Source organism: Humulus lupulus, chromosome 9 (genome assembly GCF_963169125.1).
Source record: "Humulus lupulus chromosome 9, drHumLupu1.1, whole genome shotgun sequence".
Lineage (NCBI taxonomy): Eukaryota > Viridiplantae > Streptophyta > Magnoliopsida > Rosales > Cannabaceae > Humulus > Humulus lupulus.
The window spans coordinates 6,483,868-6,497,561 of record NC_084801.1 but is presented as its reverse complement, the minus strand read 5'-3'; the positions used below and the strand labels follow the sequence as shown (position 1 = coordinate 6,497,561).

At 36.9% G+C, this 13,694-nt stretch overlaps 1 protein-coding gene and 1 long non-coding RNA gene across 2 annotated transcripts; both read right to left on the bottom strand.

Moving 5' to 3' along the window:
* Nucleotides 1-938: 938 nt before the first annotated feature.
* Nucleotides 939-2,812, bottom strand: LOC133800682 (putative cysteine-rich receptor-like protein kinase 9). Its single transcript, XM_062238715.1, has 3 exons — nt 1,986-2,812; nt 1,753-1,896; nt 939-1,224 (listed from the first exon to the last, which is right to left on the bottom strand). The coding sequence occupies exons 1-2, from the start codon at nt 2,806-2,808 to the stop codon at nt 1,793-1,795; spliced, it is 927 nt and encodes a 308-aa protein (XP_062094699.1). The 5' UTR covers nt 2,809-2,812; the 3' UTR covers nt 939-1,224; nt 1,753-1,792.
* Nucleotides 2,813-9,603: 6,791 nt separating this feature from the next.
* Nucleotides 9,604-12,675, bottom strand: LOC133800685 (uncharacterized). The gene is made up of 3 exons (XR_009876563.1): nt 11,877-12,675; nt 10,879-10,942; nt 9,604-9,719 (listed from the first exon to the last, which is right to left on the bottom strand). It is a non-coding gene; the product is annotated as an uncharacterized LOC133800685 (long non-coding RNA).
* Nucleotides 12,676-13,694: the final 1,019 nt, after the last annotated feature.

Below are 13,694 nucleotides of genomic sequence, written 5' to 3'. Positions count from 1 at the left end.
ATTTTTAACTAATACTAATTTTATAAATATGTTAAACAATAAGCGTTTTTATGCTTTTTTACTTAACAATTTTAAGAACATGCTTTGAGAGTCTTTAATACTCTTTTAGGACCCACAAAGCGAGTCCTTAAAAGTCACAATTCCTAATTTTTCAGCCCAGGTATTTTTAGGACTGTCCTAAAAGAGTATTAAGGACTCCCAACACTCATTTTTAGCCTAGATTCTTTTAGGGCTCGCTTATTTTTTTAGGACACTTATTGCGAGTCCTAAATTATGTTTTTTTAGGACTCTCAATGAGTGTTATAAAAACTCCATAAATATTTTTAAGGACTTGCATTTATGTGCTTGTCCTAAAAAAAATGTCTCGTAAAGGGTATTTTGTAGTAGTGTTTAAAATGTAAGAATGAGTTTTTTGATGTTTTTTGGTTTTTTTTTTTGTAGCTGCAATGGGTTACACTGTGTTGTTGTGAGGTTATTTTCGTGTTGCTTTCTTGTTTTTTTTTTTAACGTTATGTTTTGTGGGTTGATATTTAGAATAAATCGTATTTGTGTAATTTTGAAACATTAAAATTGTATTTTTGAAAATTTGAGTTAGTAAAAATGAAAGATCGTAAAAATGTAAAAAAATCATAAAAAATGAGTATTTAAGGAAAAAAAAACCCCTTATTTTAATAAAGGTCCACTAAATTTTTGGACTATTATTGTTATTTTTCTAAATAAGTATCAAAGATGGTATTTTTGCAGAGTTAGACAAGATAGATAGGGTATTTATACTTCGATTTTGGGAAACTGTATCTATTTATCACATTCCTTGTTTTGAGATAATTTTGTTGTTTGAAGAAATAAAAACCTTGCGTTTTTCCTAAACTTTGTAATTCAATTGAAATTGTCGAGCATTGGTGCCTAATTTGTAGCAATATATAATGAGATTTCACAGGTTTTGGAATGACCATCGTGCCTGGTTTCAACCATTTATGATATTTGTTTCTTGATATTCATAGCTTCCACTACACATTATGGACCCAAACAAGAGTGTACTAATAATAAAGCAAAAAAATTCTGATTTTTGTTAACAATACAAAACATTAATAACTATATTTTTATATTGATTTAAATTAATATAAACTATTAGAAGTAAAAAAAAAAACAATAGAAAGATTAATCAACGCCATTTATTTTTGCAGGTTCTGTCTCCATCCATGGCACACTTTATATATCTCCAGGCTAAAAAAGAAAAAAATACATTAATTATTTTGGTGCTTTGGTAACACTTAAAAAATAATTTTTTATTTACTTAATTAAAAATTTGATAATTAAATTAAAATAGTATTTGGTAACTCTATTTTTATTTATTACTTTTAAAAATTTTAATTAAAATTCATTAAATTTTGAAAATAGAATTTTTTTCACTTTCAATTTATTTTAAATTGTTTTCGACTATTCGTTTCTTTTTATTTTTTTCTTCTTCAAATCAACACCTCATTTATATTGTTAAACAAAAAATAAAAATAAAAGTTATCAATCATATTTATTATTTTTTATTTTTAGAAACAAAAAACAAAAATAGTTACCATACATATTTTTATTTTTTAAAAATAAAGAAAAAAAATATTTCCAGTTTTGAGTTAAAAAATTCAAAAACAAAAATTTTACCAAACACAACCTATAATTAACATTTTAATTTTTTTTTTTGTGGGGATTTTAACATTTTAAATTTGAATATATGTAATTGGCAATAATAATAAATCTTACTTCCAAAATTTTCCTCTTCATGCCTTATTCCTCCGAATCTTCATGCAAATCCATGCACCAATATGGTAAGTACAACCACTCCAATCACACTCGAAAGAACAGGAATAACAGTCTTATCTTTACTGTTTTTTTCCTCACCTATTTCTGCACATATATATTTATATAAAAAGATCTCATCAATATCATACAAAGTAGATATAATAAAAGTAATAATTGTACGTACGTGAAGGTACCTTTAGAGGGTTCAAAGCTATAATTAGTGTTAGAAGAGGTATTATCAGTAACGTTGTAGAAAATTCCACTCTCGTAGCGGATCGTACAACTAGGTTTAAGTACTCTGGCTCCTTCAACACCACCACAACACTGATCTGGGATCATCGAACTTGACTCGTCCAAGCAATCACTACACTCCTTCTGGCTCATGCTTGGTATGCATTGAACAAGAGAGTATATCGACCGAGACGCCGTGACGTTGACACTACCCGATGCGTACTTTTCAACACTCGAACTAGCGTTGACGATCAACTTATCGAGCAGAGACTCTAACCCCTCTTTGAACTTTTCAGCACTCACGTCTGTATATTTTTTGGGACTTTTCAACACCTTAGGTGGCTCCTTATTCTCCATGATATGAAATCTAGAGTCGTCGTTTGAGTACCTTATCATACACTTCTCGGCCCATATGATTGCCTCCTTTTGAGTTGGACATTTTTCCAAAACCGAAGTGGCAGTGTCATTCAAGCAACTCTGGCAAAGTTTAGGGTCTTTGATTAGGTCTCCTCTACATAGTCCGATCGCTGTGACTTGATCATCAGGCTTTGTGCCCACTGTCATGTTGTAATATCTAACGACGTCGTTTTGAGGCTTGAGGAGGGTTGAGAAGGAGAACAAGATTGCTTTGAGGTTTCCTTTGAATGTTGCCGAAGAGGGTGAACCCGTGTTGGGACAGTTCCAGCATAGAGTGGCGCCTTCGTTACATTCCGACTCGGCAAGGCTGGGAGTGATGGTGAGGAGAATATAGAAGAGAATAAATGGGGTTGTATAAGCCATCGCCATTGTAGCATATACAGACTCATATGCTCAAAATTATATATAAATACTTATGTATAGTATTTTTGGTTAAGAGTCAATAAGTCAATGAGTCAACGCATATGCATATTTCTACAAATTAATGAGAATTAGGGTCCATTTTGACCAAGTTTTATGGCAGAACTTACCTACGAAGGTTCAAAAAATTTGGCGTGTACTAATCAAAGTCATTGCAAAATATAATTTATGTGTTATATTTCTTTATTTAATAATTGACCTAATTTTAATTAAAGTACAAATGTGGTGCAGGTCCTATTACAAAGTTTGTTCAAAGAAAAATAATAAGAATAGGAGAATTCTTAGGACTTTTCAAAAGTTAAATGAAAATTATCAACAAGAAAGGATTATAATATGACTTTATTTTTTAATGAGCTTTTATGGGGACTGATTTTATATTATGATTGTGTTTAGTAGGATCAGAATAACTTGAAGGTGTTATTAATATGATACTGAAATAATAACTTGGATTCTTTTTTACAAAACTATCATTACCTTTATTTAAGGAATTTTTTTTATAACATTACTAATTTTATTTTCATTATATTAATATTACTTAATAAATTTCAATTTTAATATATTAATTATTATTTCATTTTTTAGTAATATTATTTAATTAGAAATAAAATTAAATTTTAAATTTTATAAATAAATAAAAAAAAATTATTACTATTAATGTTTATTGTCCCCACCAAACATGAAAATATAAAAATAATTTAGTATATTAAATCTCTAATCAATTAAACTTTAAATAAATAAATAACAAAGTTCTACAAATGTGTATTGCCTTCCTCATCATCCCTGTCCCCGTGAGCATTATCGTCCTCGTCCGGATCCCATTCTGGTAAGTCGACAGTAAAACCAGGAGCCAATACACCAACCCGCTTCAACAAAACACTGAGCAGTACATGTTGACGTTGTTGACGACTCTCAAGTTTAGTCGTATACTACTTTGGAACTGATTTTCTAGCATAATGTTCTGAGTTTGCTGCAAAATGGTGTCCACTTCAGGTGGCGATTGCCCGGACATTTGAGAAGTTGAAGAAGATGCTGCCCTCTTTGTGCCAATTGCCTTCAACCTAGGCAACCCCCCAAACCCTTTCTTATAACGCGAGCGGGGCCCAAGGACATCCGTGACAATATCCATATCAGGCGGGAACTGACCGTCAACATTATCGCCGACACAAAAAGCAGCAGATGATACAGGGGTCGTACTCCGCGATGCTCGACGCTCGGTCATCTCAGTCTGTACAATAAAAAATACGTATCTCGAATTCCAATATAACATTATTTGAAAACCTAACTTAGAAAACGTTAATATAACTACATATAAAATATAACTTTATTATCTATCTGCCAACATCCTATCATTAATGACTATAGACCAGTGATTAAAAAAGAATATAATTAATTTTGTTCCTGTATCAGGGAGCAAGTGGGCTAAAGTTAATTTGGTCATGAAAATCCATATCTAAATCACAATCATGAAGATATTGTTGATATATACTGTTGACGCCGTTTTTCGTCAACAGTGAATAAAGAGCACGAAAACAATAAATGGTTATGGCCAGAAAAATACAATGAGACAAACAAGATTTTTTTACGTGGTTCAGCAGTTAACTCTGCCTAGTCCACGAGTCTTTGTTATTAGAACTGTAAATTCTTCAAGAATGAATTCTCCAGAGTTTCTCCCCAGATTACCCAATTTTTTTCCTCCCTTACAATGGTGCATGACTTCTCTATTTATAGAGGAGATTTTAGAATACTATCCCACATATTTCAGGAAGTTATTCTGTATATGTAAATAAATTTAATGGCATTAAAAGCATGTAATTCCTATATACAAGGAAACGTCCCCTGAAGATCAGGGGGTGTATAACTGAATAATAAATACCCCTTTATTTTAGGGGATTTACAACAATGAATGTAGACCGCGTCTCTCCAAAATGACTCACTTGGATATTCAAAGTTATCAATCTACATCGCCACCAGGTCTCTTAATGACTTTCGAGCTGTAGCATTTTCCCCGAGATCATGTGGCTTCGAGCTCATACTTATGCTAGGCTCGGACCCCCTGATCCGAGGTCATCCGAGAACAGACGTACTTCGGTGTCTGCCTTTCGAGCTTGTGAGGATTTCGAGGCTACCATCTTCGAGGTTGCCCCTGCTTTGTAGGTTTGGTGCCTAGGTGGCGGACACGTTCCAGATATTACAAGCCCATTCCTGACGAATCTAGCTTTCGAGATCACAATTCTTAAGGCTCGAAATCTGGGTGTAACATTTTTCCCTCTCAAAATTATTTGTTTGAATCCCATGAGAATGAAACTTTTGAACTACTTTCTTCGGGAACCGCACCGTCACACATACTTGAGGGTGGACACGTGTCAGTCGGGTCTTGCTCATCCAAGGTACTCGAGTACCTTGGAAATCCGTCCACGATCGTTCGCCTGCCACCTTTTCGGTGCCATCTTGTCATTTGTCCCTGGCCGTTGGATTTTATAAGGATTCTGGCCAATGGCTTAGATTAATCCCCTTTTACCACTTTTTACTATCTATATATAAGGCCCTGGACATCTTCTTCCTCTTATTTTACACTCATCAGAGAAAAAAGAAAAGAGGCAAAACCAGAAGCCATCCCAGAGAGCTTTTTGCTCTTGCATGTTCTCCCAGCCAAAGAAACAAAGGACCGCCAGTTTGTTCGAGACCGTAAGGCTATACCTGCAGCCTCTCCTTCAATCAACGATTTCTCTGCAATCGCCATCATTGTGTAAGTATATGATGATCTTTCCATTTTCCTTTATGCCAGTTTCTGTCTGTGTTGTTCTTTTATTTTTGGGAATGTATTGGTTTATTTTTTTTTTAGTTTGTCATGCTAGGAAGCTTTGGCCGATAGGCATTCAAGTTTAAGTTTCCACGCTAGGTTTAAGTCACTGGTTCAAAATCCAGCTTTGATGTAGAACAAACTCAAACAAGGTTTCTTTTTTCTGGGTTTTCAAAATTTAAAAGACCTATCTTGCACACCAAGATATTGGGTACAAAATCTTGGTTTTAAAGAATGCACGATACGCAAAACTACCATTTCTGAATAACCGTCACCTTTTTCCCTGATATTTTGGGATTCTCAAAAATTTGATCCACTCCCCTCCTTTTTCTCGTAGAATACACGTTTTTACTCTTAATCGGGTTTTTGGTATCGAGCTCGTTTCGTACCCAAGCACTCTCCGAACTTGTCTTGCCAAGCTCATAATTCTTGAATCCTTGCATGCATGGCCCTCACCATTTTTTTTTCTTGCTAGATGTCATAGAATCTGGAAAGACGCTGGGTGTCGCTGCTGGCAATTCCGCATTCGCCAAAAACTCCGAGCCCAGAATTGTTGTTTGCTCGGAACCAACGCCTAATTCGTGAATACGACCTCGCGCGCGAACAGGAAGAAATCTGAGCTCACTATCGCCGCCAAATCGTCGAGGTCAAAGAAAAGAAGAGGAGAAACCTTCGAAAGGCTCTTTATCCGGAAATTGATGCAGGGCCCAAGCCGATCCCCCTCGACCCTAGGTTAAAAGTGACCATCGCGTACACCCCAGGAAAGCTCCAATTTTCACTGATGGGGGAGCCCTCTCCCTCACAGCCACGGAGGGAGGTCTTCGAGGCCGAGCACTACTGGAGCTCGGTAACCTCGACAGGTCAGATAAACGATATCCTGGCCTTTCATGGCCTCAGACTGTCAAGCTCCTTAAGGTGTCGACCCCCTACTTCCAGCGAGCGAAGCTACCATGCCCCAGGAGATGGAAATCCTGATAACAAGCTGAGGTACGCGGCTTGGAGCCAGGAGCATATGAAGGTAGGAGCGCTACTGCCTTTGAAGTCTTTCTTCAAGGACTTCACAAACTTTGTAAGGTTGGCTCCATTCCAGCTCAACACTAATTCTTACAGGGTCCTGTCTGCCCTGAAGTCGTTGTACCACGAGTTGAAGTGGGAAGGACCCACGCCAGAGGAGATCTTGTATCTCTTTTGTTTGAAAAGAAATCCCTCCCGAGCTCGGGGAGGGGACGGCTTCTATTATCTTTCGAGCTATCCCAAGGAGAAAAAGGTGCTCGAGGATCTTCCCAACCATCCTCCTGACTTTAAGAAGGCCTTCTTCTGGACAGATGGCCTGTCCCCGTCTCGATACTATTCATTCAGACGGATTCGTAACTACCTCAACCCTCTTTATCTCTGTGCTTGGACTTTTGTCTGTAGGCTCGTACTTAGTTGAAATGTGTTTTATTTTCCAGCCAACTATCATCATCCCACCCCCACTGACGTGATGAAGGAGCATAGAGAGGCTCTGCTCCAACTCCCTTATGGCAGAGGTCTCTCTCATATCTTTTGCATGGGAGTAAACTCCGAGCTTGTGGGCTTTTGGGAGATGGCCAGTCCACCTCGGATTGGTCCAACAAAAAGTACCACCTCTGGGAGCTCGTGCCTTTGCCAACAGGCATCCTCCCTCCAAGGAGGGAGGCGAGGCCCCCGCCTCCGGTTCGTCGACGGAGCCCGCAGTCGGGGAACGAGGCCAACGCCGAAGCCTCGAGCTCGGGCTCAGATGATGAGGAGGCTGCTTGGGAGGCTCAGGAGGATAGTCATGCTATTCTTCCTGGTGAGTCAAGTGCTGCTGATGCTGAGAAGGCTAAGGACACTGTTCCTCCTTTTTAATTCTTGCCTCGGGGCTGCGTCCCTTAGAATTTTTTTTGTAACGGCCCTTCTTTTTTGTAATATTTTTTATGCCCATGGGGCCGATACAATTTTTATTTTATTTTATTCTTAATATATATGCTTTACATTTCTCGAGTTGAAATATTTTGCACATTCTATATTAAAGTGTTATACATGCCTGTTTAATCATACAAACATAATTTGGATTTAAGCTCGAGGTTCAATGCATTCATGCACAGTTTGCTCGAATTATCCGCTTCCGACCTCGTTATTTCTCAAGGTCGGATATTACTTTTACCATGCACCCGAAAGTACTATTATGGTATGTAATGCAGGTGGTTTAGTTGTATCTTACTTTATAGTTACTTTGTCTCGTCCTCGGTTTGGTTCTCCGAGGTTATGAGGTCGAAACTATGGTTTTGCAAGATACTCCAGCCTCGATCTCGGCTTAACACGAAGTGGGTTATGTCCCAACTTGCAGCCGATTAGTTTTAGCTGGTTTGTTCCAAACCTATTTAGATCGTGTTAGGTTTGTAATCCATACACTTATAATTTGATTATAATCAAATTTTCTCATCTCACGCGCGCATCTAGTTAATTCCAAACACTTGTATCTCAGGTCGCGCATTTGGTTACATCCAAACACTTATGTGTTTTTTGATAATTTGGTTTTATCCAAACTATCTTAGCTCGCCCATTTGGTTACATCCAAACACTTATATGTTTTTGATAATTTGGTTTTATCCAAACTATCTTAGCTCCCGCATTTGGTTATATCCAATCACTTATGTTTTTTGTATATCTTAATTTATTTTTCAAGTTGGTGGTATTTATATATATACCAATGATGCCCCATTAATATCCTATGAATGTGACCATAGGTTATTAGATTAAGAGAGATTGCAAAAATAAATTATATCAGACGAAATAACTATTTATTTAACAAAATCCAAAAGTAGGCAAAACAGTACAGAAAAACAAGCATGGTTACAGGCAACATCCTTCCTACACTATTGAAAGTAAGGTCTTAGGTGTTCACCATTACATGCTCGCGGTACCAGGCTTCCTTCCAATCTCGCTTGCTTGTAGACACTGGGGCGGATAACTGACTCTATCTGGTAGGGACCTTCCCAATTTGGCCCGAGCACGCCAGCTGCTGGATCTCGTGTTGCCAAAAATACATGCCTTAGCACCAGATCTCCCACACCGAACTTTCGCTCTCGAACCCTCTTGTTGAAGTACCTGGTAGCTCATTGCTGGTAGGCAGCATTCCTCAGCTGAGCTTCGTTTCTTCTTTCTTCGATTAATTCTAAGGTTTCTTCGAGCTGAGTGTGGTTCGAGCTTTGGTCATAAATGTGAGTTCGAATTGTAGGAATTTCGACCTCGATAGGCAACATAGCTTCGCAACCGTATGCTAGAGAGAATGGGTTATGTCCCATTGATGTTCGAGCTGTAGTCCTATATCCCCATAGGACTTAGGGCAATTCTTCGGGCCATCGTCCCTTTGCTTCCTCCAACTTTTTCTTTAGCGAACTCTTGAGAGTTTTGTTTACAGCTTCGACCTGGCCATTCGCCTGAAGATGGGCTACTGACGAAAAACTCTTTATTATTCCATTCTTCTCACAGAAGTTGGTGAACAAGTCGCTATCAAACTGGGTTCCGTTGTCGGATACAATTTTTCTCGGCACACGATGTTTTTTACAACGAAGTCAATGACCTTTTTGGAAGTTATTTTTGCTAACGGTTCAGCCTCTGTCCACTTCGTGAAGTAATCTACGGCGACTATAGCATACTTCACACCGCCCTTGCCAGTTGGGAGAGAGCCTATGAGGTCGATTCCTCATACCGCAAAGGGCCATAGGGAAGTCAGCATGGTCAGCTCAGATGGTGGAGCCCGAGGAATCGTGGCGAACCTCTGGCATTTATCGTGTAACGTCCCTAAGGTAGGGTACGTTCGCCACATACTCGTAATTCTAGAGTTTACGAGTATGTTAGGCACTTGACTAAAAGGATTAAATAAAATGATACGAAGAAATACAGAAAAATTTAAAACTTTTATATAAACTTATTAGTAGAAATTATTACACGTATGAATACTTTAAATTTAAGGCAGCCATATGAAAACTCTAAACCATTATTGCATTGCTACTGAGTCCGTGCTCCACAAGTTGCTCAACAGCTAAAGCCACACCTGGAAAAATGTTGGAAAATAACATAATGAGCTAACACTCAGTAAGAAAATCTCATGCATACACATACACATGAATGTCGTGAGTTTGTAGTGCACATATACTAATATGCTGACTTATATACTTATGCATTTCATTTATTGCTCAAGCACTTTCAAACTTTACTTTTATGCTCTTTCTTTTAGTTTCACATTTTTATGGGCCCAATATCACTTGTGCACACTGTTTGATTCAGCCAATGCCTGCAGGGCTTGTTACACATATCATATAGAATCCCATGGGTTCTCCTCCGGCTAGCCATCATCGCAGCTAGGCTCATCATAACACTCATTTCATCGTTGCCATAGTTGCCATACTTATTACACATATGGAGGAGAAAGACGGAAACATGGCAAACATATCTGAATGGTCAACTCTGACCTAGCCCACACTAGTGGGCAGCCACTATAAGTCTTATAGACCTCCGTCTTCTTCATTACACTTACTTAATTGCTTCATCGAAACAGTGGCACCCTTTTTAACATCTTATTATCACTTTGCTTAAGCCTTGTGTCATTAAAATGTTTAACTTTACATAAGACTTTTCAAGGCATTTCATAACTTTTCTCATATTCATATGCATGGTCTTATATCACATAATAATGTATCACATAACTGTACATGCCATGCATACATGCTGATGCTGAAATGCCAATGCTCATGTTCATGATTCATGTTGATGGTATTCAATCAAGGCATTGTATCACATCTCATATAACTCAAAACATCTTTAGTCATAATACATGAAGCTTTGGTTTGGTGGCGTTGTTATACCTTAACGTAGAGCTATGGCTCAGGTCTAAGGTTTCCAGCCTAAAATCTTAAACGCTTCATATATCATAACATATAACAAATCATGAACATAGAGTAATCCACATATCCATCAACATAAGAACACATACTTGCACATAATTCATATCATTCTTAACCAAGTAAGACATCTTTCACATATCACAGAATTCATCAATTACATATCACACAACACCCTTATGGTGTTCATATAACCATTCTTCACATACTTATCATATGCATCATCATCATACCATACTTAACTCATCAGATGTACACAATCAATGTAGTCATGCATCTTACACTTAAGCACAAAAGGTGAGATTTACTTACCTTAGGTCCTTAGCTTATTTTAAAATTCCTCACCAAGAGTCAATCAATCAAATCCATACAAATCCTATTCAAGGCACATCATTTATTAAATTCTATCAAAATCATAAATATACACTATTGATAGTGTATATTAATAATACCAGAAACTATATAAATTATAATAATAATTATTATCAACGTAATGCAAATAACTCTTCATATAAAACCATGCTTTAAACCTTGCTCATAAGATAATGTACTCTTATGATAATAATAATAATAATCCCAACAAAAATAATAATTATCGTCTATAATTAAACTTATTTCGATATTAATAACAAAATACTTCAATAGCAATACGTATATGGATGTATATATTCAAATAGTCATTTTATAAAAGAAATCATATTTTTAACATAAAGTTGTAATAATCAATATAATGATAATAATATAAATATAAATATTTATATTATTATTAATTAGTCATAATATCAATTCCAGTGATATAATAAATATACTTTCTCCAAAATTCACTGGTCTTACAAATATCAATAACTATAAGAAACTAATATTTGATATTATTTTAATATTTAAATATTAATAAAATATTAATATACAATAATAATGGTTAAATAATAGGTTTACTATAAATCATACTTTTCATATATATATATATGAATCTGTATTCTTGATTTACTTAACAAAATAATAACAATAATAATTAAAATTACTTAATCATAATAATTTCCATATTAATATAAAATCAATTAAATATGTATTTTTATACTTTATTTAATATCTAATATTTTCTAGAAAATTGGACAGCACAACGGCTATAAAGTGGACAATTCCAAAATCAAAACCTGTATCAAAAATATATATAATCCCAGACAGCCAGTACATTACAGAAAATATTCCATATATCAATAATATATAATTATATACTATAAATACACATAATAACAATTACTCTAATCAATCACAATTAAATCACAATATATAGGTTAAAGAAATTATACCAAAATGATCGGGTTCCACAACAAGTCAAACGATGATTTTCTGAGACTCAAAACGTACTTCGGAACCTCGAACACTAAGTTTCGACCGTCGGTCTACGGTGGATCGCGGTGGCTCGTGGTGGGCCCACCACCCAACTATGATAGATGTAGGAACAAGTTATTGGGTTTTGAAGCCCACAACACGAGGAACACGATGGTGGTGACGGATCGGCAAACGGATGCCCGAGGTGGCTGAATCGCAACTTTGAAGTCGCGGGGTGGCCGAACTTAAATCGAGTGGTTGAGGCGTTTAATCGGCGAGTGAGCTCTAGATTCCCGCGTAGGTCGATAGTTCGGAGGCCTCTGAATCCAACGGTCCGGCGCGTGGCTAAAAGTGGTGGCCGGAAAGTACTCCTGCGTCGTCGGCAACAGTAACGCGCAGAGAGAGAGAAAGAGAGAGAGAGAGAGAGAGAGAGAGAGAGTTTCTGAGGAGAGAGAGAGAGGGGCTCGGGTAAAAAGAAAGGCTGAAGCCTTTTATTTTATTTATTTATTATTTTTTTTTAAATTACACTTGGACCCAAAATACTAAAATTCTTTTCAAATAAGTCCTTTAGTAAAACTTTCTTAATTTTATAAAAATCCCCAATTAAAATTATATGACATTCGGGTCCAATACTTGACTACTCAAGTTTCTCTCTCTTTAATCTCATTAAAAACATAAAATGATATTTTAAACACTATTTTTCCATTACTATTTCTTAAATTTGTAAACTTGTACATTTTATGTATTAAAACTCTGATTTATAATAAAAAATGTATAATGAAAATGTTGGATATTACATATCGCACTTCTTTACGTACTTGAAAGAATCCGATTTAATGGTAGGCCATAAATATCCTTGGCGTATGATTTTCTTGGACGGGCTATACCCCCCGGTATGGTCTCCACAGAACCCTTCATGAATTTCTTCAATGATTTTCTTGGCTTCGGGTGGAGTCACGCACTGAAGTAATGGCATGGAATACCCCCTTCTATACAGCTTTCCGTCCAAAATGGTGTAACGAGGAAGTTGATACATTAAATTTCGAACCTGGTTCCGATCTTTTGGAAGGACTCCGGTCTCGAGATATTCAACTATCGGGGTCATCCAGGTAGGTTCGGACTCAATCATACACACTTCTTCCTCCTCCGGCTCATTAATGCTAGGTGCCGAGAGGTGTTGTATGGGCACAACATTTAGCTCATCATTCTCGGCAGAAGTAGCGAGCCGAGCTAAGGCATCTGCATTTGAGTTTTTCTCTCGGGGAACCTGTTCGATCGCATAAAACTCGAAATGTTCCAATGCGGTTTTTGCCTTCTCTAAGTAAGCTGCCATTTTTTTTCCACGAGCCTGGTATTCTCCCAAGATTTGATTAACCACAAGCTGGGAGTCATTGTAGCAATGTATTGCTTTAGCTTTGAGCTCTTTGGCTATACGAAGTCCCGCCAGTAAAGCCTCGTATTCGGCCTCGTTATTTGATGCATTGAAGTCGAATCTTAAGGCATAATGAAATTTTCTCCCTGCGGGAGTAATCAAAATGACCCCTGCCCCCGATCCATTTTCATTAGATGACCCATCGACGTAAAGTTTCCACAGCTCGTGGGCCGGGGTTAAAACTTCATCGTTGGTCATGCCAGTACACTCCACTATAAATTCTGCCAATGCCTGTGCCCTAATGGTCGTCCTCGGGTGGTAGGTGATCTCTAATTGTCCAAGTTCAACCGCCCATTTAAGAAGTCGACCCGAAGCCTCTGGTTTAGACAGGACTTGTCTAAGTGGTTGATTATTCAATACATGG